The following is a 21,301-nucleotide window of genomic DNA, read 5'->3' as shown; positions in this document are numbered from 1 at the left end:
CAAATAGACTACTATTGTATATCCAGAAACAGCAGGTAAATCTGTAGGAGCATTTGAACATTTCTTGAAATTAAACCTTTGAAATGATTGCAGAGAAAAATCCCTTTTTAGTGAAGTTGTAAGTAACTTATAGATTTGCAAAACTTTGCAAGAGGAAAATTCCAATAATTCCTTGAAAGTTTTATTTCAAAGTCCCAGAATTTGGAAAAAAAAAAATTTTTTTGTAAATATTTTCAAAAATGAGAAAAATCTCCCAAAAAAAATCCTAAAAATATCTAAAGTGATTACATATATATCAGTAAAACTGCAAGTGATGATCTTGTGTATTTTTGGATTAACTGACTGAGCATTTCCAATTACAATCATATAAAATGAAGAAAAAAAACACTCAATATTACTGTAATTACACTGAATAAACTCTCGCTGTTAAATTTTCATTTGAACATCTGCTAATACTGAAGAAACATCTTAAATGTGTGTTTGAAAGAAGTTTAATGCACCAAGATGAAGTTTTATTGAGTTGTTTCCCACTTTTACTCAACGAAACTCACAATTTATGCATAAAAACATGAAGCTGCAGAGTTTTGCAGCTATAATTAGATATCAGACGTCACTTTGGACTCCGTTTCAATTAAAACCATATAAAGTGGAGAAAAACATCACATTTTCTCTTTATTTTTCATCATCTGTGATTCTATGTAACAATAATCACTATTTTCCACCAGTTACACCCTAAAACCAGCTAAATCCTACTGAATGTGAGTGTGTGTTTTCTTGCTCAGCAGAGCTCCAGGTTCAGGGAAAAAGTCTCCGAATCGGCGGTTGAAGATGCGAGCGAGATCCTGAGCCAGCTCCAGATGCTGGACCTGGTCCTCTCCAACGGGGACACGAGTCGAACTGAAGGAGAGAAAAAAACAAAAACAATCCAGAAAGACGACGTGAAGCTTCCCCAACGGACGAACAAAGGAGTGAAGAAACAAATTGGAGCCACTCAGTCACAGCTGGAGGATTGGTTTCAAGTGTGACTCTACAGGAAGAGATTGTTCCATTCCCTCTCTGATAAAGTCCGTTTCTCCCATACGTATGTTCACAGGAAACTAGACGGAGGTTTAATAATTACTCAAACAGACACATATGAAGATCTAAATGTGGATTCACCTCACATCAGCATCCACTGATGGAGGGAAGGCTGCACCGCCTCATGACCGACTCACCACTAAAATCTGACATTTATACAAACATGTCGGCTTTAGGATGGAAAACGAGAAGTTCTGCATCACATAAATGATATAAAACCGTATTTTCTGAGCGTTTACATATGTGGTTTTGGTTTTATTTGGAGATATGTGTTACATTTCTGCCTCCATGGGGAATTTATTTTGTATTCAACAGCCACATTTATTTACAGACACACTGTCCGAATTAGTGGAAATAAACAGCAGCACACACAGAAAAGTCAGATTTTGTTGTAGATTCCTAACAGTAATAGAAAAACACCTCTGGAAAAAAAGCTGTGAGTAGCAGAAACTGAATTATTTCTATTGGGATGCAGATAAAAACCTCAAAACAAACCCCAAAATGATCTGTTTAACTGTAGAAAATGCACTTTTGTTTACTTTTCTTGTCTAAAACGGGTGAATTCTTCCTCCAAGTCATCTTTAAATGGTTTTACTGCAATAAATATTTATTCAGTGACTTCAAACTAACTGAAAAACTGGATTTTAAACCCAGTAGATGCTTCAGATCTGATAAAATACAAAGTAGTACTTAAATTTAATATCATTTACTCACTTTTGAATTTACAGAATCTGGAAATATCTGCAACTACTTCCTCATGCACTTTGTATTGATTTACTGAAACTACACGTTTACATACAAACTGCACCTTCTATGTAATTTCTGCACTATTTTACATTATTATGTTGTCATACATGTGCAGAAATGTGCAGCTAAACTGCTGTTTTTTTCTTTGTAATTAATTTGTGTATTTAAAAAAAAGGAATAGAAATAAAAGTAAATAAGAGAACTGCTTGTATCTGATACCACATAAGTTCCAGTAAAATGGGAGTTTATGGGTTTTATAGTCTACTTATACTGATAAGCGCCTCGTGTTAAATCAATCTATTTATCTATTTCTACTTTGAACTATTTTCTTGTGATGCCTTCTTTTACTTGCTGCCAATAACAGTCATTTTTTGTCATTAATATTTCATTTTTCAAACAATATATCAGCAAAAACACAATTTTACATTTAAAAAAAGTGATGTGTACACCAAATATATTATTATTTTGTGTTATTTACAACCTTTAGTAGAACAAATAAGCATCTATAAAGGTTTCTACAGCTGTACATGAGATTTTTCTTCTATATTTGGAGGTTTCTTGCTGTGCCATTAGTAGTATCATCTGATTTTGTTTCATCTGATTGCTTCATCTCGTTGTACACACAGAATACATGCAGTATAATATATATGTAAAAGGTACATCTGCATGCCTACCGTTAAATGAAGTTATCGTCTGTAATAGAACAGGAGCGACAGAGTCCGTTGTAAGGTGGTAGCGTCTGGGTCAGCTGTGTCACATGAAGTAGCCTTTCCATAAAAAAGGTGTCCTCTGCTTGTTTCACAGGGATGTTAATCAGGCGGAATAAACATAATTGGCTACTGTGCTTTTGTTGAGCTCAGACATGCCTGAGCTTGTGCGTGCGAACTCTTAACTTTTTCTTTTGTTGAGCTCAGACATGTTTCGACATGCCTGTGCTTGTGCGAGCAAGTTCTAACTTTTTCTTTTGTAGAGCTGGGTTTATGGAGCCTAATTTAACAAACTATATATCTGTCGAACAACTGATATCCAAATAATTGTGATTTCAATACAGAAATACCTTTTAATCCTGTAAAACCCACTGAATAGAATACAAAAATCCTTTATTGTCATTGTAACCAGTACAACGACATTTAAAAGTACCAGACAGTCAGAGCATCATTAAAAAAGACAACACAAGTTAATAAATAGAAAAACAATAAATAAATACTCAATCAGACATTCCTTAAGGCATTGAGGGTAGTTATTGCTGTGGGGTAGAAACTGTTACTGTTACTGCTGCAAAAATACAGCCTCCGTACATTATTTATTTAGAGAAACTTTTTGTTTGACTTAATTTTATTTTTTCTATATCAATTCTTTCTCACATGTGTATGTTTTTAAGTTTTCTTTATTTTTTGGTCTGAGAGGCTTAAGTTGACCTCATTTAGAGCTGGTTTATGGAGCATAATTTAACAAACTATATATTTAAGCAGCTGGAGAACAACTGACATCTAAATACTTGTGATTTCAATACAGAAATATCTTTTTAACCCTGTAAAACCCACTGCTGCAAAAATACAGCCTCCTTACATTATTTATTTATAGAAACTTTTTAAGTTGTCTTTATTTTTTGGTCTTAGAGGGTTAAAGAAGCAAAGACAAACTCTCATTGGAGATTGAAGATGTCTGTGACTTAATCTAATACAATGTTGCTCTTTCACAGAGAGTAGAAAGATGAAAAACCTACAAGGATGTCTTACATAACACGATGTCATCTAGAATCTGCCTGTGCAACACCCTGCATTTGTTGTGGACTGCCAGTGCTGACTATTTACCAAATCTGTCCTCTCACTGCAAAAGCAGACAACACATTATTTGACATTTACCATGTTGTGCAGGGACGCCACTGAAGAAGCACCTGTAACACAACACATTGTTGTTGTTGGCCTTGTTAATATATATATTTTTAAAATATGATCACGCATGCTGTACACAAACACTGTATGCATGAAGATGAATAAAATTACTATACATGTACAACAGCATCATTCATTGAAGTGTAAACAATAACAGTCTGGTGAAATAAAAGAATATTAGCATTAGATTTTTTTTGTTAAATGGCCAAATTCTGGTACCTCCACAAACAACCCAGTCTCACATCAAATTGTGACATAGTCACGTTTGTCCACAATGCAAAACGTTACAATCTCACAATTTTGGCCTGAAAATTGTGAGATGCTCACGTTTTTCCCCCCAATTCTTTTCTATGGGTCTGACGAAGGGTCATGTGACTGCTTGCTGCAGGCTTCTCAAAATGAAAACACGGCGGGTATTCCTTTTATTTTCCGTGGAAAATGCATTATTTTAAGATAGTTTGGACAGAAAAAAACATTTTGATGACATTTTTAGCGAGAAATATATATAACACTTTCACATTATCCATTCAGTTATTGGAAATGATCTTTGGTTTGGTTTGTTTTTACGCTGAATTTCACTTCACGGCATTAAATTGAGACAGTGTCACATTTTGTACGTTATGCTGGTTGATTAGGACGCTGCCACAGACGAAAACAAGCGGTGTGTTTATTTTTGTATTGTTGCATTGTGTAATTTTTTGAGTTGTTAAATCATTTATGTAACTCTTGGTGATTACTGCTAGTTACTGAGATGTCTTCGACGGCCTTTCATTAGTTGACGCGCTTCGCTCCCTTGTTAACAAGTTGCATTTCAATGATCCACAAGTCGCTCGTTGTCAATGCAAACAACCGTATTTATTTCCATGAACGTGCTTTTACCGCAATCATTTGTTGAGCTCATCCATACACCAGTCAGCGCACAGCGATCTAAAAACTTTATTCCTGCCCACAACAAGATCCCCCTGTCTTTCTTTAGCCCGTGGAAGCGTCCATAGCAACCACCATAGCAACGGTGGGAAACGTAACAGTTCCACTCCGAGACGTGAAAGATTCATCGTCATAACAAACCAGAGATCATACACAAGAACTGAACGAATATTGTGAAATTAAAATGTATATTTTTTTGGTGTCGCTGTAATGCCTGAGGCTTTGCTGCTGTCCGCTTACAGTTGTCAAAACACGGGAGAACGACGTGCATAACCTGCTGCACCTTTCTTCTTCGGTGGTGTCTGTGTAAAACAATGTCCAACATGCAAACAGCACACCTAGCGCCATGAAGCACAAAATGCAGGTGTAAATCAATGACATCTTACAATTACAATGTCCTGTCTTTTAACTAATAAAGACACATATATAAAGAACTTTACATCAGTTTGTTTGTTTGTTTGTTTGTTTTATTAAGATCCCCTATCAGCTTTTGCAAAGCAGCAGCTATTCTTCCTGGAGTCTTCATAATTTCATTTGTGACAACACCAAAAAGCAACATCCATCCATCCATTCTCTATACACCGCTTTATCCTCACTAGGGTCGCGGGGGGTGCTGGAGCCTATCTCAGCTGACTCGGGCAAAGGCAGGGGACACCCAGGACAGGTCGCCAGTCTGTCACAGGGCTACATACACAGACAAACAATCACACGCGCATTCACACCTACGGGCAATTTAGAGTAATCAATTAACCTCAGCATGTTTTTGGACTGTGGGAGGAAGCCGGAGTGCCCGGAGAAAACCCACGCATGCACAGGGAGAACATGCAAACTCCATGCAGAAAGATCCCAGGCCCACCCCGGGATTCAAACCAGGATCTTCTTGCTGCAAGGCGAAAGTGCTAACCACTAGACCACTGTGCAGCACCAAAAAGCAACATGTACACAAAATACATACAAATCAAATTACAAAATACATAAACAATACATACAAAAATACACGTATACAATACAAATAACATACATATACAAAACCTGTACTAACCAAAAGCATACAACACATAATACTCCCACCTTGAATTATAAAAATAAAATGTTCTTCTTCAAAGATACCATGACCTAACAGTAATAATTAAAGAATAATCTACCTCAGAAACCAACTATAACATAAATCACATAAACAGTGACATTACAGTCACTACATTTAAGTTTAAGATTTAATTTAATGAATTATTGTATTTTACAAATTTATATTCCCAAGCAACCCAGTAAATTAATAACTAAAATTTTGTGCTACATAATGCTCTTTTAGTTTTATTTTAAAGTTTTCAATATTCCCCGTTTTTGAGAAAATCCGGATGTTATCACTCGCTCCCGACAAAATCATCATTTTTTTTTAAATATTTTGGATTTCGATTAATTAGACAATGAACAAATTGCTGTAATTTCCTGGTGGGTGTGTTTATGCAGCCTATTAAACACTTTTTTCCCCATGAAATAAAGTACAATCCATACATCATGGTCCAGTGTTCATTGTTTGTTTTGTTCACTGACATAGTGCAATAAAGTTTTGTTTTTTAAACCATCCAGTACCGTAATGAATATTGAATGAATATGGCATCTTGTTTACATCTCTAATTAGGGAGCAAGAAATTTACTGACGTTGATTTATGATTCAAGACAAGCAGAGGACACACTGTGTGCCCCTTTAATGTCCAAAAGGCCAATTAAGGTCAAAATCTCACAGATTCTTTGACCAATTTGGACCAACCTGCACATGCTTGATATTGGGTCCTAAACCAATACTGGTGTACGTTTGCAGACCACCAGTACCTACAATGCAAAATAGGAGCAAAGAAGACACTGGAACAGGGGCCTTTGTTAAAATGAATGAGAAACACTGTGAGAACATCAATCAAAGTGCACCAAAGTGCATAAAGTCATAGGACAGGGTGTGCTGAATGCTCTGGGAGCAAGTCTGCAGTGAAAACACCTTTGAAGGGGTCAAGGGTCACTAAATCTGAAGACTTCAAATGAAGGAGACATTTTGTGCAACATATCAAGTATCATAAAAGTCATTCCCAGTGGAATTCAAGTCTGATATTGTGTGGGACTATTCAGAGCAGTCACATGAAGCACTGTATCTGTTTTCAAGGGTCTAGCTCCATGGGAATCTGCTTTTTTCAGCAGTGAGGCCTGCTAGTAGTGTGAAGCCTGAGGCCTTCAAACATGTAAAAATCATTCCTGCTCGGTCATTTTTGGGTCGAGTGACACCAAATCGGACACACTCCTACTAGATCACCCCCTGACCTTGCATATTTTTTTCAGAGAGTTAGCTTAAAAGGGGCCCGAGAACGGGCCTGTTTCTCACTCTACGGTTAACCCTTTCATGTCCAAATGCTTCAAAACGAGCTAAAAAGGTCAAAATCTCACACATTCCTTAACCAATTTGGACCAAACTGCACAGGTTCTAGATATAGAGGCTAATGTGAACGCTCATGCATGTTTCAGACCTCCAGGGGCCCTGAAGAAGGAATGAGGGGCAAAAAAAACATGTTTTTCAATAGTTGTCCCTCTTTTGCTCTCATTTCACTTCTGTTACACTCAGAGAGCTGAAACCTGGGATCTGGTACCTCTGAAACATCTAAAATCTAAATCCACTGGAACTGTTTTGCTAGCCCCTCCCAAACCGGAAGTAGCTCCAGGAACAACCTAGAGACTTGTGCTTCAAATCAATTGTTCACCAAGGTCACCTAAATCACCCCTAAAAGTTTCAGCTCATTTGATGCAAAAATTACTAATTTATGGGGCTTCAATGTCCAAAAATGTGACATTTTGACCCTGTGCCAGGGGTCACAGGAAGGTCACAGAGACACCAAACCACCACAGTTCAGCTCCAAATATAGCCTAGTATAACATAGTAAAAGATCAGCCCCAGGGTCCCAGTAGAAAAATCTGACCAAGTGTTCATGTTGGAAAATCAGGTCTTGTTAGACTCATTGACCCTGAGAGCCTTCTGCCAGTGGAATTAGACCCTCACCCTCATTTTTTACCCGAACGGGACGAAATTTTAACCACAAGTACTAGGGCCCCCTGTGAGTCTGTATACACAATATCAGCTTCCTAGGTCAACAGGGGGCCAGATGGTACCATGTTGAAGTTTGGAAGTGTGTCCCTTTAATGTCCAAAAGGCCAATTAAGGTCAAAATCTCACAGATTCTTTGACCGATTTGGACCAGCCTGCACATGCTTGATATTGGGTCCTAAACAAATACTGGTGTACGGTTTCAGACCACCAGGACCTACAACGGCAAAACAGGAGCAAAAAAGACTGCTGTAAACTTGGACATTTTAACGCAGGGATCCATAGAGATTAACTCGTTTTTGAAGCAGCTTCAAGCAGACGTTTGACAAACTGTAATTTTCTGCATTTCCATGTTGCCTTTATTGTTCATTCAAAGAGTTTGCTGTTTGGTTGTAGCACAATTTCCTTGCAGTCATTGTACAAGTGGAAAAGAATATTCCATCACTGAAAAATCTCTGTTTTATTCATCATAACATCTCAGCATTTAGTCATCATTTTATCATTAATTTTCTTTGGTGCACCTCACTGTGCTGCGCTGACTGACTCTGAAAAGAACACTTTGCCCACACACACAAAACTTATGTTTGTTTGTGTGAAACTTTATTCATTACCTTTTTTTGGCTACTTTATTGTGTCTTTAGCGTGTTTATGGTTCCTCATATATAAAGAGTCTGTATATTTCGTAATAATGAGGAGAGCAATAATGATATTTTTCTCTGTAGATGTTGTGTTATTTGTTGTTGCTGTAGTTGTGTTGCTATGCTGGTGTGTCATTAACTCCCTGAAGTAGTTTCTAGTGGCTCCAGTCGTATTTTAAATCCCCCTGGGCTCATTGTGTTTACTGCAATATAAAGTTGTGTGCCTCTATGAAAACAGCACAACCATGGATAGAAGTATAGAGAACCGAAAAAATGCACTTTGGTTTTTTTGGCCCTCATTCCTTCTTCAGGGCCCCTGGAGGTCTGAAACGTGCATGAGCATTTACATTAGCCTCTATATCTAGAACCTGTGCAGTTTGGTCCAAATTGATTAAGGAATGTGTGAGATTTTGACCTTTTTAGCCCGTTTTGAAGCATTTGGACATTAAAGGGTTAATCGTAGAGTCAGAAACAGGGCCGTGCTCGGTCCCCTTTTAAGCTAACTCTCTGAAAAAAAATATGCAAGGTCAGGGGGTGGTCTAGTAGAAGCGTGTCCGATTTGGTGTCACTAGACCCAAAAATGACCGAGCAGGAATGATTTTTACATGTTTGAAGGCCTCAGGCTTCATCACTACTAGCAGGCCTCACTGCTGAAAAAAGCAGGTTCCCATGGAGCTCGACCCTTGAAAACAGATACAGTGCTTCATGTGACTGCTCTGAATAGTCCCACACAATATCAGACTTGAATTCCACTGGGAATGACTTTTATGATACTTGATATGTTGCACAAAATGTCTCCTTCATTTGAAGTCTTCAGATTTAGTGACCCTTGACCCCTTCAAAGGTGTTTTCACTGCAGACTTGCTCCCAGAGCATTCAGCACACCCTGTTCTATGACTTTATGCTCTTTGGTGCACTTTGATTGATGTTCTCACACTGTTTCTCATTCATTTTAACAAAGGCCCCTGTTCCAGTGTCTTCTTTGCTCCTATTTTGCCGTTGTAGGTACTGGTGGTCTGCAAACGTACACCAGTATTGGTTTAGGACCCAATATCAAACATGTGCAGATTGGTCCAAATTGGTCAAAGAATCTGTGAGATTTTGACCTTAATTGGCCTTTTGGACATTAAAGGGGCACACAGTGTGTCCTCTGCTTGTCTTGAATCATAAATCAACATCAGTAAATTTCTTGCTCCCTAATTAGAGATGTAAACAAGATGCCATATTCATTCAATATTCATTACGGTACTGGATGGTTTAAAAAACAAAACTTTATTGCACTATGTCAGTGAACAAAACAAACAATGAACACTGGACCATGATGTATGGATTGTACTTTATTTCATGGGGAAAAAAGTGTTTAATAGGCTGCATAAACACACCCACCAGGAAATTACAGCAATTTGTTCATTGTCTAATTAATCGAAATCCAAAATATTTAAAAAAAAAATGATGATTTTGTCGGGAGCGAGTGATAACATCCGGATTTTCTCAAAAACGGGGAATATTGAAAACTTTAAAATAAAACTAAAAGAGCATTATGTAGCACAAAATTTTAGTTATTAATTTACTGGGTTGCTTGGGAATATAAATTTGTAAAATACAATAATTCATTAAATTAAATCTTAAACTTAAATGTAGTGACTGTAATGTCACTGTTTATGTGATTTATGTTATAGTTGGTTTCTGAGGTAGATTATTCTTTAATTATTACTGTTAGGTCATGGTATCTTTGAAGAAGAACATTTTATTTTTATAATTCAAGGTGGGAGTATTATGTGTTGCATGCTTTTGGTTAGTACAGGTTTTGTATATGTATGTTATTTGTATTGTATACGTGTATTTTTGTATGCATTGTTTATGTATTTTGTAATTTGATTTGTATGTATTTTGTGTACATGTTGCTTTTTGGTGTTGTCACAAATGAAATTATGAAGACTCCAGGAAGAATAGCTGCTGCTTTGCAAAAGCTGATAGGGGATCTTAATAAAACAAACAAACAAACTGATGTAAAGTTCTTTATATATGTGTCTTTATTAGTTAAAAGACAGGACATTGTAATTGTAAGATGTCATTGATTTACACCTGCATTTTGTGCTTCATGGCGCTAGGTGTGCTGTTTGCATGTTGGACATTGTTTTACACAGACACCACCGAAGAAGAAAGGTGCAGCAGGTTATGCACGTCGTTCTCCCGTGTTTTGACAACTGTAAGCGGACAGCAGCAAAGCCTCAGGCATTACAGCGACACCAAAAAATATACATTTTAATTTCACAATATTCGTTCAGTTCTTGTGTATGATCTCTGGTTTGTTATGACGATGAATCTTTCACGTCTCGGAGTGGAACTGTTACGTTTCCCACCGTTGCTATGGTGGTTGCTATGGACGCTTCCACGGGCTAAAGAAAGACAGGGGGATCTTGTTGTGGGCAGGAATAAAGTTTTTAGATCGCTGTGCGCTGACTGGTGTATGGATGAGCTCAACAAATGATTGCGGTAAAAGCACGTTCATGGAAATAAATACGGTTGTTTGCATTGACAACGAGCGACTTGTGGATCACTGAAATGCAACTTGTTAACAAGGGAGCGAAGCGCGTCAACTAATGAAAGGCCGTCGAAGACATCTCAGTAACTAGCAGTAATCACCAAGAGTTACATAAATGATTTAACAACTCAAAAAATTACACAATGCAACAATACAAAAATAAACACACCGCTTGTTTTCGTCTGTGGCAGCGTCCTAATCAACCAGCATAACGTACAAAATGTGACACTGTCACAATTTAATGCCGTGAAGTGAAATTCAGCGTAAAAACAAACCAAACCAAAGATCATTTCCAATAACTGAATGGATAATGTGAAAGTGTTATATATATTTATCGCTAAAAATGTCATCAAAATGTTTTTTTCTGTCCAAACTATCTTAAAATAATGCATTTTCCACGGAAAATAAAAGGAAAAGCCGCCATGTTTTCATTTTGAGAAGCTACAGCAAGCAGTCACATGACCCTTCGTCAGACCCATAGAAAAGAATTGGGGGAAAAAACGTGAGCATCTCACAATTTTCAGGGCCAAATTGTGAGATTGTAACGTTTTGCATTGTGGACAAACGTGACTATGTCACAATTTGATGTGAGACTGGGTTGCCACAAAGTAGCATTCATTTCCTTTTGTTAACTGCCTATATTTACTAACTCTACAATATCAGCCAGTCAGTCAATTTACCATGTCTAAGGGAAATATTAACATCAGATCCAATGTGGGATAGTACTCCTTGTGCTGCAGAGTGACCACCTGACCCAGATGATAGGTTTCTAGAACAATTGCAAATGAAAGTAGAAAGACTAAGTCCTTACACTGTTGGAAGAATTTTGTTCAAATCTAACACAAATAACTCTGCACTTTAAATACTATAGATTGGCTCATTAGAAAATAAAAAGCTGTTTGCTGAAACTTACTTTGTCTTCTGTCCTTCTAATGATCTTTGAAAAAGGAAAGCTCCCTGTATTGGATCTCTCGGTGCACTCATCACATTGTTCTCCTAAATAGATCAAAATTAGAACAGCTGAGAGGTACTGTTGTGAGTCAATGTCAACACTCATGATTTGTTCACGTTGACCATTGTTTTGATGCCATTTAACAGAGGGGACTAGAGCAACACTGTAACAGGCTTGATTTTCTTTTTATGCACGGCCTTATAGTAGTACATGACCAAACCCTCACTGAATGATTCAGACACCTTAACAGCAATGTAATGTGGTATGGAAACTCAATAGAATCTAACTGTACAATACATCCAAATGTAAACAAATGACAAATGACACTGCAACAATGTCTCAGTATTGAAATAATACAAACATTGCTCTATAAGATAACTTTCACTGACTCAGCAAATAGTCAGACATAATTGGATTGACATTAAAACATGTTCTACATACCTGTAGTTTGACCTTTTCTTTTACCTCCTCTGTTTGGGCTCTTGCTCCCAGCCTTGCTTCCTTGAACTATGTTCACATGTCCCACCATGTGACTGCAGGATCTTTTCCAGCAGCTACACCTGAAGCTTTTTTAGAGTTTTTTTAGGGAAAGTATCAAAAATATATATTATTAATTTAAGGTAACTCTAATTTAAAATCAAAAACATCTCTGTAGATTTGAGAAATCTTGTATGTTATGAACCCCAGCAGAAAATGAACTGCCTTTCTGTAGCAGAGCTTCAGTCAACGTCGTCTTGACAAGTAATTCTTGTGTTCAAAACCGAAGTACTTCAGCTAGTAAATACTATGTAAGGCTTGATTAAAGATAATACTACACTTGTTTTTTATGAATCAGTACATGCCATGTTCAGTTTCACTCAGAAATGTCCAGTCTGTCTTCTTTCACCCTTTCCACATCATAGCATAAAGACTCTGCATGACATCAGAGTCACAGGAGTAAATTTTACTGACCAGTCATCTTCTATGAGAGCATTAGAAATTAAAATGCTTCCATTTTGAAATCAGCATGTCAGTTGCAACATCACAAAGCAACATCATGCTGTGTAAACATGTTTTTTTTCCACCTATAGCACTTGGTTAAGTGTATTAAAATTCAAATTATAGTCACTACTCTGGACTAATTTTGGATGATATTTTTTCAATACATACCCTCATTCTGTGATTGAACCATTTGTCCTCTGGTGGACAAATGGCACAAAGAGAGACAAAAAATGACCTGAATTAGATAAAAACATGACCAAAATTAGCCTCAAAATGACCAAACTGATCCAGAAATCTTTACTTACATTCATCACGGTCCAAATTTATTCTATTCAACATTCTGAAGGAGGTTTGTTCATAGATCATTTACTGTCTGATTGATACATTTATTTTTCTAGACATGCTGAAATGCACAAAATGATCCAATAAGATGGAAAATGACCAAAATTGAACAAAAACAACCTGAAAGTGATGGAAAATGACTAAAATGAGAGATAAAATGAGCAATTCAGAGCAAAAATGAGATGAAAACTGAAATAGAAATGGCCACTGAGTCAAAGAATGATGAAATAGACGTGAACTGATCAAAAGAACTAACAAGATGAACAATTTTAAACAGAAACAAACTTAAAAACACACAGAATGACCAAAATGAACCACAAAATGGTCAAAATTAAGGCACAAAATGACCAAAATGGAAGAAAAATAACATGAAAAGATGCAAAATGTTTAAAACCTGACAGAAAGACGTAAACTGAACAAAACAAAACACATAATGACACAAATGAGACACAAAATGATCCAGAAATCTTCTCTTCCAGTCATGAAACTGTCCACATTTATTCTATTCAACATTCTGAGGGTTTTTACAGAGAGCGTCGTTTTGTTTACTGTCTGTGGACCTGGAAGGAGCAGCTTCATATCTGGAAAAAAGATTCACAATCAACGCTTTGTTTAACAGAAGAGATCATCTTAGTTGAAAGTGGCACCAAATCCATGTCATGTTTGGGTCGTATGTTGGCCTTTAACTTTGAGCAGGTGTGTTACTATTCACAGTGTTTATGGTAGAATGTGTCCCTTTTAATGGCAGATCACATGGAAGTAACATGAGCCAGTTTGAAATAGTGAGTTATGCAGAACAACATAAAGAAGAAATTCAAAGTTTTTAATCAGTAAATATGTTAGATTATATTTTTAATCTATTTTGTGTACTTGTTGATGAAAAACGTTTCATAAAAGAAACCTTAATAATGATGCCTTTTAATGTTTTAACCCTCCTGTTGTCCTCATTTTACAGGCACCAAAAAACATTGTTTCCTTGTCGAAAAAAATAAAAAAAACCCTCAAATTTCTGAAAATTTGTAAAACCTTCAGGAAGAAAATTCCAGTAATTTTATAAAAGTTTTCTTTTCAAAAAATCACCCAAATTTGGCAAGAAAATTGTTGTAACTATTTTTTAAAAAATGAGTAAAAATCTTCCAAAAAAAAATCCTAAAAATATCTAAAGTGATTATATGCATTTCAGTAAAACTTCTAATATTTTCTTTAAAAACATCATCAACAATCCAGTGAATTTCGCTGGATTTTGGTTGATTTTTTGTGAATGTTCTTTAGAAATATTTTTAAGTTTTTATTTCCACCTAAAAATGTTCAAAGATTTCCCCAAAAATGTTGAAAACGTGGACATCAGAAGTTTCACTGTGAAAATATTTCTTCCCACATTTTCAAACTTTAAAACGAGTCCATTTTGACCCACAGGACAGGGTTAATTAGTCATGTGAGAAGTCGAGTGCAAGTTAATTTTTTATTATATAAAGTTGAAATATATTTTTTAGTCATTTTCTAATTCTCCAGGATTAAGGACTGTGTAGAGACCTGTAGGGGGCAGTAACCAGCACCTACTATTAGAGCCTCTGTATTATCAGAGCAGCGACAACTGGGGATTTGAAGCCATTTTGTTTCCATTCACTCAATATGGGACGCGCAGTGCGAGGTGCACATTCACAAAAACTTGCTACTTGTGGATTGTTTACTGATTTGAAGACATGTTTTGGACAAAATATTACTGGCTTGTTTTTTCTGGATGTCCAAGGTTGGATTATGGCCGTTTTTAGTGGAATATTTTCATCTGTGACTAGTTATGAGGATTCAAAGGTGAGTTTTGCTGTTTACGTTATTTGTTGGACAAATGTGTTTATATTACCCGCTGTGGTAATCACATCTGAAAGTGGTTTATACCGGTGGATTCATGAGAATCTAAGCGTTCCATGGGTGTATAATGTTTCTGTCATTGAGTTTGCAGCTTTGGTCAATTTAGCAAAATACGTTTGCACATCTCAAGACGGCCCGAATACGGAAGTTTAACGGGTTACGGTACCCAACAGTCACCAGTAACACATCTCCATGCATGAATATGGTCAAAGTCAAAATAACCACAACTGCCTAAAATCACATCAAACTTTTCTATCTGTCATTCACCCATACACCATAACATGAAAGTACATACATGGGACTAACCTGGCACAAAAACGATGAAGTCGGTTTCCATCCCACTCTCCGGACTTTATTTTCCCACAGTTTCCTTCTTTGACTATTACTGGGAAATCTAAACATGTGGAATCCCTTCTACGATCGATTTGTGCACCCAAAGGCACAACAGCCTGTCATTTTTCAGGTATTTAAGAAGCGAAAAAGGACCGAGAATTACTCTCTGCAGTGTAAACAACGTTAACAGAAAACCCGGCGTTCATGAATAGGAAACAAAATGGCGCATATAGATCACGTGACCAAAATTTTTTGGACCCGTCATGTCAATACTCTGATAATATAGGGACTCTACCTACTATGATGTTCTCCATGAGCTTGAAGTAGAGGGTTCCCTCAGCATAGCCAGATGAACACACCTATTGTGTTTCCACTCCGTGTTCCTGCCACGCCTGCAGGATGACCTTCATACTTGTGGCAGTGGTTGGACAATCATCCAATCAGAACGCAGAGCCACATGACACCCAACCAGCTGTGGGTGCTGGGTCGTACACATCACCCAATATGTCAGATACTTTCTTAGAGGTTTTTCAGTGGACTGTAGACCCAGTTTCACTCGTTTTTCTTTTCTCACATTGAAATTTGAGGCTGTTTGAAGATGAATATCTCAAGAACAATTCTAGATAAAAGCCTGAAACCTTCACTTGTTTGTCTTGCTAACATCAGCAGATCAGATTGTTGTTAAATACAGCAGTGGAAAAAAGTTTTTGGACATCCCATACATTTCTGAAATACTGCATTAAGAATCACTTTGAGGTCTTCAAGAGTCATTTATTTTAGTACAATCATAAAAATAAACACATCCTAAAAAAGACATGAAAAACTGAAAATTGACTGGTTCCATAAAACGAGAAATTTGGTAGAATTTAGTTTTGTTAGTTTTTCTTGTAAACAACAAACAAAAAAATATATCATTTGTATTTGTGTCTGTCTGATGCAGCCACACCCTTAGAAACACACAAAAAGACTAACAAATATTTCATGATGATATTTAAGATTGTGTAAAAATTTTCTGGGTGTCTGAAAACTTTTTTTCCTCACTGTATCTGTCAAAGCATGAAAATGTGCCGTTATAAAAATGCCACTATCTCCAGACACATACATGTGGTCATGGTTCCATGATGCCAATGTCATGGTAATGACTGGATGCAGCTAATTTACAAAGAAATGATTCTAAACTACATGTCAGCTTTCAAAGATTGGACTTTTCATCCAACACTTCATGTTTTTTTATTTCAACTCGCATGTAATCTGAGATTAGTTGATCTACTTGTTCAATATTAGAGATTCCTACAGATAGATGATAGATTATAGATGGATAGATAGATACCTACGGTCAGTAATCTCCTAAATTAATTATGATTAACCATCAGAGAATCACTGAACCAGCTCTGCATCTAACGGGTTCCTGCAGCCCAGAGGGATCTGAGGAACAACCACTTAACCCGCACGGGCCCATATTCGGGCCCAAAATGGCCTGCTGAAGTTTAACGGCAAAAGCAGTTTTAGCTTCAAACGCGATGATAGAAACACTATACATGCATGGAAAGCTTAGAGTCTCATGAATCCGCCGGTATAAACCACTTTCTGATGTGATTACCACAGCGGGTAATATAAACACATTTCTAAAACAAACAACAAAAATTTAAAGGACACATAAAGGGCATAACTTACCTTTGGACAGTCTTTTACCGGTCAACGATGAAAATAATCCACAAAAACTGGCCATAATCCAAGAGTAGTCATCCAGACAATACTAGCAAGTATAATATTTTGTCCAAAACATGTCTAGAAATAAGTAAATAATCCACAAATAGCTCGGCTCCGTGCGCGTCCACGTGGCGCATGGTGGCGCTGCGCGTTCCATAATTCACTGCATTTTTGTCCATAATTTTATGAAGGATTCAGAAATCCACACGGTCTCGGTCTGAAAAAGGCGACTGAAGCCTCTGCTTTCGATTCCAACCGCATTTCAACCAATCAAGTGACTCATCGCTGCCTCCGAAGCCTAAACAGCCAACGATGGATCTGGTGACCCTCATCTCATCAGTAAATTCTGAGCAAATCACGTCGGAGGAAACGTTTGACGGACAGGGCATGTAGCCAATGAGCTTGCTGAATAGCCGAGAGGCGGGTTTTAGCGGCTCTGTGTGATTTTTCACACCTCCTGCTCTCCTGCTGCGGCCAGGAGCTGCAGCTTTTCTGTCTCCGTCTGTGCCTCTGATTCAGATCAAGATCCACACTGAAGCTTATCTGAAGTGATTTTTTGAGTTCTTTATGAGTTTTTGGAGTGAAAATAATGTGAAAAAGGGCTAATAAAGGAACATATACCATTTTTGCACAGGGTGTACATAGGGTGTCCAAAATTGACATAATTGGGCATATTAGTACAAAAACGTGTGAAACACTCATTTCTTGTAGTATTGCTCTGAAATTTTGTCCTGAACTATGTAAGACCCCAGGCTGTTGCCTTGTTGTGTTTCAAGCTGTCACAGTGCTGCCACACTAATTTTCAGGTGTTGTATTAGGGAAAAAATTTAGGCGAAAATAAAATTCATCCTAATTCAGTGTGTTCCAACATAAATAACTCTGTGTCAGTAGCACCTAGAGTACTTCTGACTGCACTGGGTGAAAATTCAGGTTGTCAGCTTTCAAAGGAGACCCCAGCCATGCCTGTACTCCAAACAGTTCAAGAACAGCATTCAATTTACTTTCTGTACATCTTCAGCAGAAATTTCAGGGGAAAATTGACCGCAGCTTCAAGGGTGGTAATTGAGGAAATTCTACCTGCTGCTCACTGCCTCCATCCACACGTCTATCCCTCTGCCACTGATAATTCATTTAAATGAGTAACCACTTTGAATTGTTTAATTAATTTACCAGTCACGTCTGTTAACGACAGCTTTCCTCTTAATGGATTTTGCAACGAAGACACTAAACAAGAAATTAGACCTGAATTCTGTGAAGCCGGATCTCAAGGACTTTAAGTTTGTGGAGGACTTCATGAACTTTTACTGAACCCTGCATGGAGAAATCTTCTTGGCAGGGGTTCAGTCTGTGTCCAGTGTGCATACGCTGGTGTCGTTGTAGGGTTCCTTGTTGATTGGACGTCGGTCCAGACTGGTCAAAGCAGCACTGTTCACCATTGGCAGAGTGCTGACAAGTCTGAGAGTTTTGTCCATCTGTTCCGTTCTGCTTGGAAAACAAAAACAAACACAGAGAACGTCAGTGTTTCCTGCAGCATTGAAGAACTGATGCCTTGCCTGAGATAGAGAGCACCCCAAATGACATCTGAAGACACTTTTACCTGTTGGAATTTAACATTCAGTTGTCCGATTATGTCACAATTCCTAATCTAACCCGCATCCCCAGATTAACCTGGACCAGATTTCTGTGTCAAAATGAATACAGGTTAGACTGAACGATAGCTGATAATGTGTTAACAGAATTCAACTGACCACAGTTGTTCAAAACAGTTTTGAAACAATTTTTCAGCAATATCCAAAATTATCCAATACATAACTGTGTGTACACTGTGACTGAGACCAGTCTTTACATACCTCACTGTGACACTGATTGAATGCTTTCTTTCTGGTGTGGATCTGCTGGTGTTGTTTCAGGGAATACAAAGTTGTAAAAGTCTTCTTACACTCGTCACATCTGTATGGTGTCTCCCCAGTGTGGACACGTTGGTGAACTTTGAGGTTTGCAATGTAGCTGTAGCGTTTCCCACACTGGTCACAAATGTATGGTTTAACCCCAGTGTGGGTCACTTCATGAGCTTTTAACTGTGAGTACTGTACAAATAGTTTGCCACAGTAATCACATACATACACATCATATCCAGTGTGGATGCGTTGGTGACATTTTAAGCTTTGTTGGTGCTTGAAAGTTTTTTCACAGGAGTCACAGTGGTACCGCTTTCTACCAGAATGGGGGCATTGATGGATCAACAACTGTTCATGTTGAGTAAAGGTTTTCACACATTGATCACAGTTGAATGGTTTAACTCCACTGTGAATGAGTTGATGACTTTTTAAGTTTCTCTTGTCAGTAAAAGCCTTTCCACACTGATCACAGTTGAATGGTTTAACTCCACTGTGAATGAGTTGATGACTTTTTAAGTTTCTCTTGTCAGTAAAAGCCTTTCCACACTGATCACAGTTGAATGGTTTAACTCTACTGTGAATGAGTTGATGACATTTTAACGCACTCTTGTGAGTAAAAGCCTTTCCACACTGATCACAGCTGAATGCTTTAACTTCACTGTGAATGAGTTGATGACTTCTTAAGTTACTTTTGTCAGTAAAAGCCTTTCCACACTCATCACAGTTGAATGGTTTAACTCCACTGTGAATGAGTTGATGTCTTTTTAACATAATCTTCTGAGAAAAAGCCTTTCCACACTGATCACAGTTGAATGGTTTAACTCTACTGTGAATGAGTTGATGACATTTTAACGCACTCTTGTGAGTAAAAGCCTTTCCACACTGATCACAGCTGAATGCTTTAACTTCACTGTGAATGAGTTGATGACTTCTTAAGTTACTTTTGACAGTAAAAGCCTTTCCACACTGATCACAGTTGAATGGTTTAACTCCACTGTGAATGAGTTGATGACTTTTTAAGTGACTCTTGTGAGTAAAAGCCTTTCCACACTGATCACAGCTGAATGGCTTAACTCCACTGTGAATGAATTGATGATCTTTTAACGTACTCTTGTCAGTAAAAGACTTTCCACACTGATCACAGTTGAATGGTTTAACTCCACTGTGGATGAGTTGATGTTTTGCTAGAGTACTCTTGTGAGTGAAAGCCTTTCCACATTGATCACAGTTGAATGGTTTAACTCCACTGTGGATGAGTTGATGTTTTGCTAGAGTACTCTTCTGAGAAAAAGCCTTTCCACACTGATCACAGCTGAATGGTTTAACTTCACTGTGAATGAGTTGATGACGTCTTAACGCACTCTTGTGAGTAAAAGCCTTTCCACACTGATCACAGCTGAATGCTTTAACTTCACTGTGAATGAGTTGATGACTTCTTAAGTTACTTTTGTCAGTAAAAGCCTTTCCACACTGATCACAGTTGAATGGTTTAACTCCACTGTGATTGAGTTGATGACTTTTTAAGTGACTCTTGTGAGTAAAAGCCTTTCCACACTGATCACAGTTGAATGGCTTAACTCCACTGTGAATGAGTTGATGACTTTTTAAGTGACTCTTCTGAGTAAAAGCCTTTCCACACTGATCACAGTTGAATGGCTTAACTCCACTGTGATTGAGTTGATGACTTTTTAAGTGACTCTTGTGAGTAAAAGCCTTTCCACACTGATCACAGTTGAATGGTTTAACTCCACTGTGGATGAGTTCATGTTTTGCTAGAGTACTCTTGTGAGTAAAAGCCTTTCCACATTGATCACAGTTGAATGGTTTAACTCCACTGTGAATGAGTTGATGTTCTGCTCGATCACTCTTGTGAGTAAAAGCCTTTCCACATTGATCACAGCTGAATGGTTTCTCCACAGTGTGAATACATTTGTGAATTCTTAGCTTTGTTGCTGTGACAAAAGTCTTGCCACATTGCACACAACTCAGTGATTCATCTCTTTTTGCTGTTGTTGCTGAACCATCCTTATCCTCCTCAGAGGTCCCACATCTCACTCCATTGCTGTGTTTACATTTCTGTAGCAAAAGACAAAGATAAAAACAGAGGCAGTGATGAAAGAGCAATCATGAAAAAATTGAAGCTAAGTCTCAATTCCATGTAGTTGGACATGAGGCTGAAACAAGATCAAGAATCTGCAGACATGCTAGCAGCTTTGTCATTAGAAACCTAGAAATGTGTCAACAGCACACTCACAATGTGAACAAAGCTATTTTCACAGGCCGATAGTTTTCAGCTTTCTGCACG

The 21,301-nt window shown here is 37.6% G+C and overlaps 2 protein-coding genes across 2 annotated transcripts in view; both read right to left on the bottom strand.

The window, feature by feature from the left end:
- Nucleotides 1-475: 475 nt before the first annotated feature.
- The window catches only part of LOC127535786 (gastrula zinc finger protein XlCGF26.1-like), a gene marked incomplete at its 5' end in the record, with an annotated part of 47,986 nt that continues 27,160 nt past the window's right edge, over nt 476-21,301 (bottom strand). Inside the window, 3 exons of the mRNA XM_051954569.1 lie at nt 476-897; nt 3,690-3,721; nt 11,825-11,907. Coding sequence (XP_051810529.1) covers nt 779-897; nt 3,690-3,721; nt 11,825-11,907 — 234 coding nt within the window. The remainder of the gene's footprint in view (nt 898-3,689; nt 3,722-11,824; nt 11,908-21,301) is intronic.
- LOC127535785 (oocyte zinc finger protein XlCOF6-like) lies at nt 17,648-21,105 on the bottom strand (the record flags this gene model as incomplete). Its single annotated transcript, XM_051954568.1, has 2 exons — nt 17,648-18,583; nt 18,949-21,105. Coding segments are annotated over 2 exons (2,406 nt in total), but the record flags the coding sequence as incomplete, so codon positions are not given.

Source organism: Acanthochromis polyacanthus, chromosome 10, assembly GCF_021347895.1.
Source record: "Acanthochromis polyacanthus isolate Apoly-LR-REF ecotype Palm Island chromosome 10, KAUST_Apoly_ChrSc, whole genome shotgun sequence".
Lineage (NCBI taxonomy): Eukaryota > Metazoa > Chordata > Actinopteri > Pomacentridae > Acanthochromis > Acanthochromis polyacanthus.
This window is presented reverse-complemented; position numbering and strand designations above follow the sequence as displayed.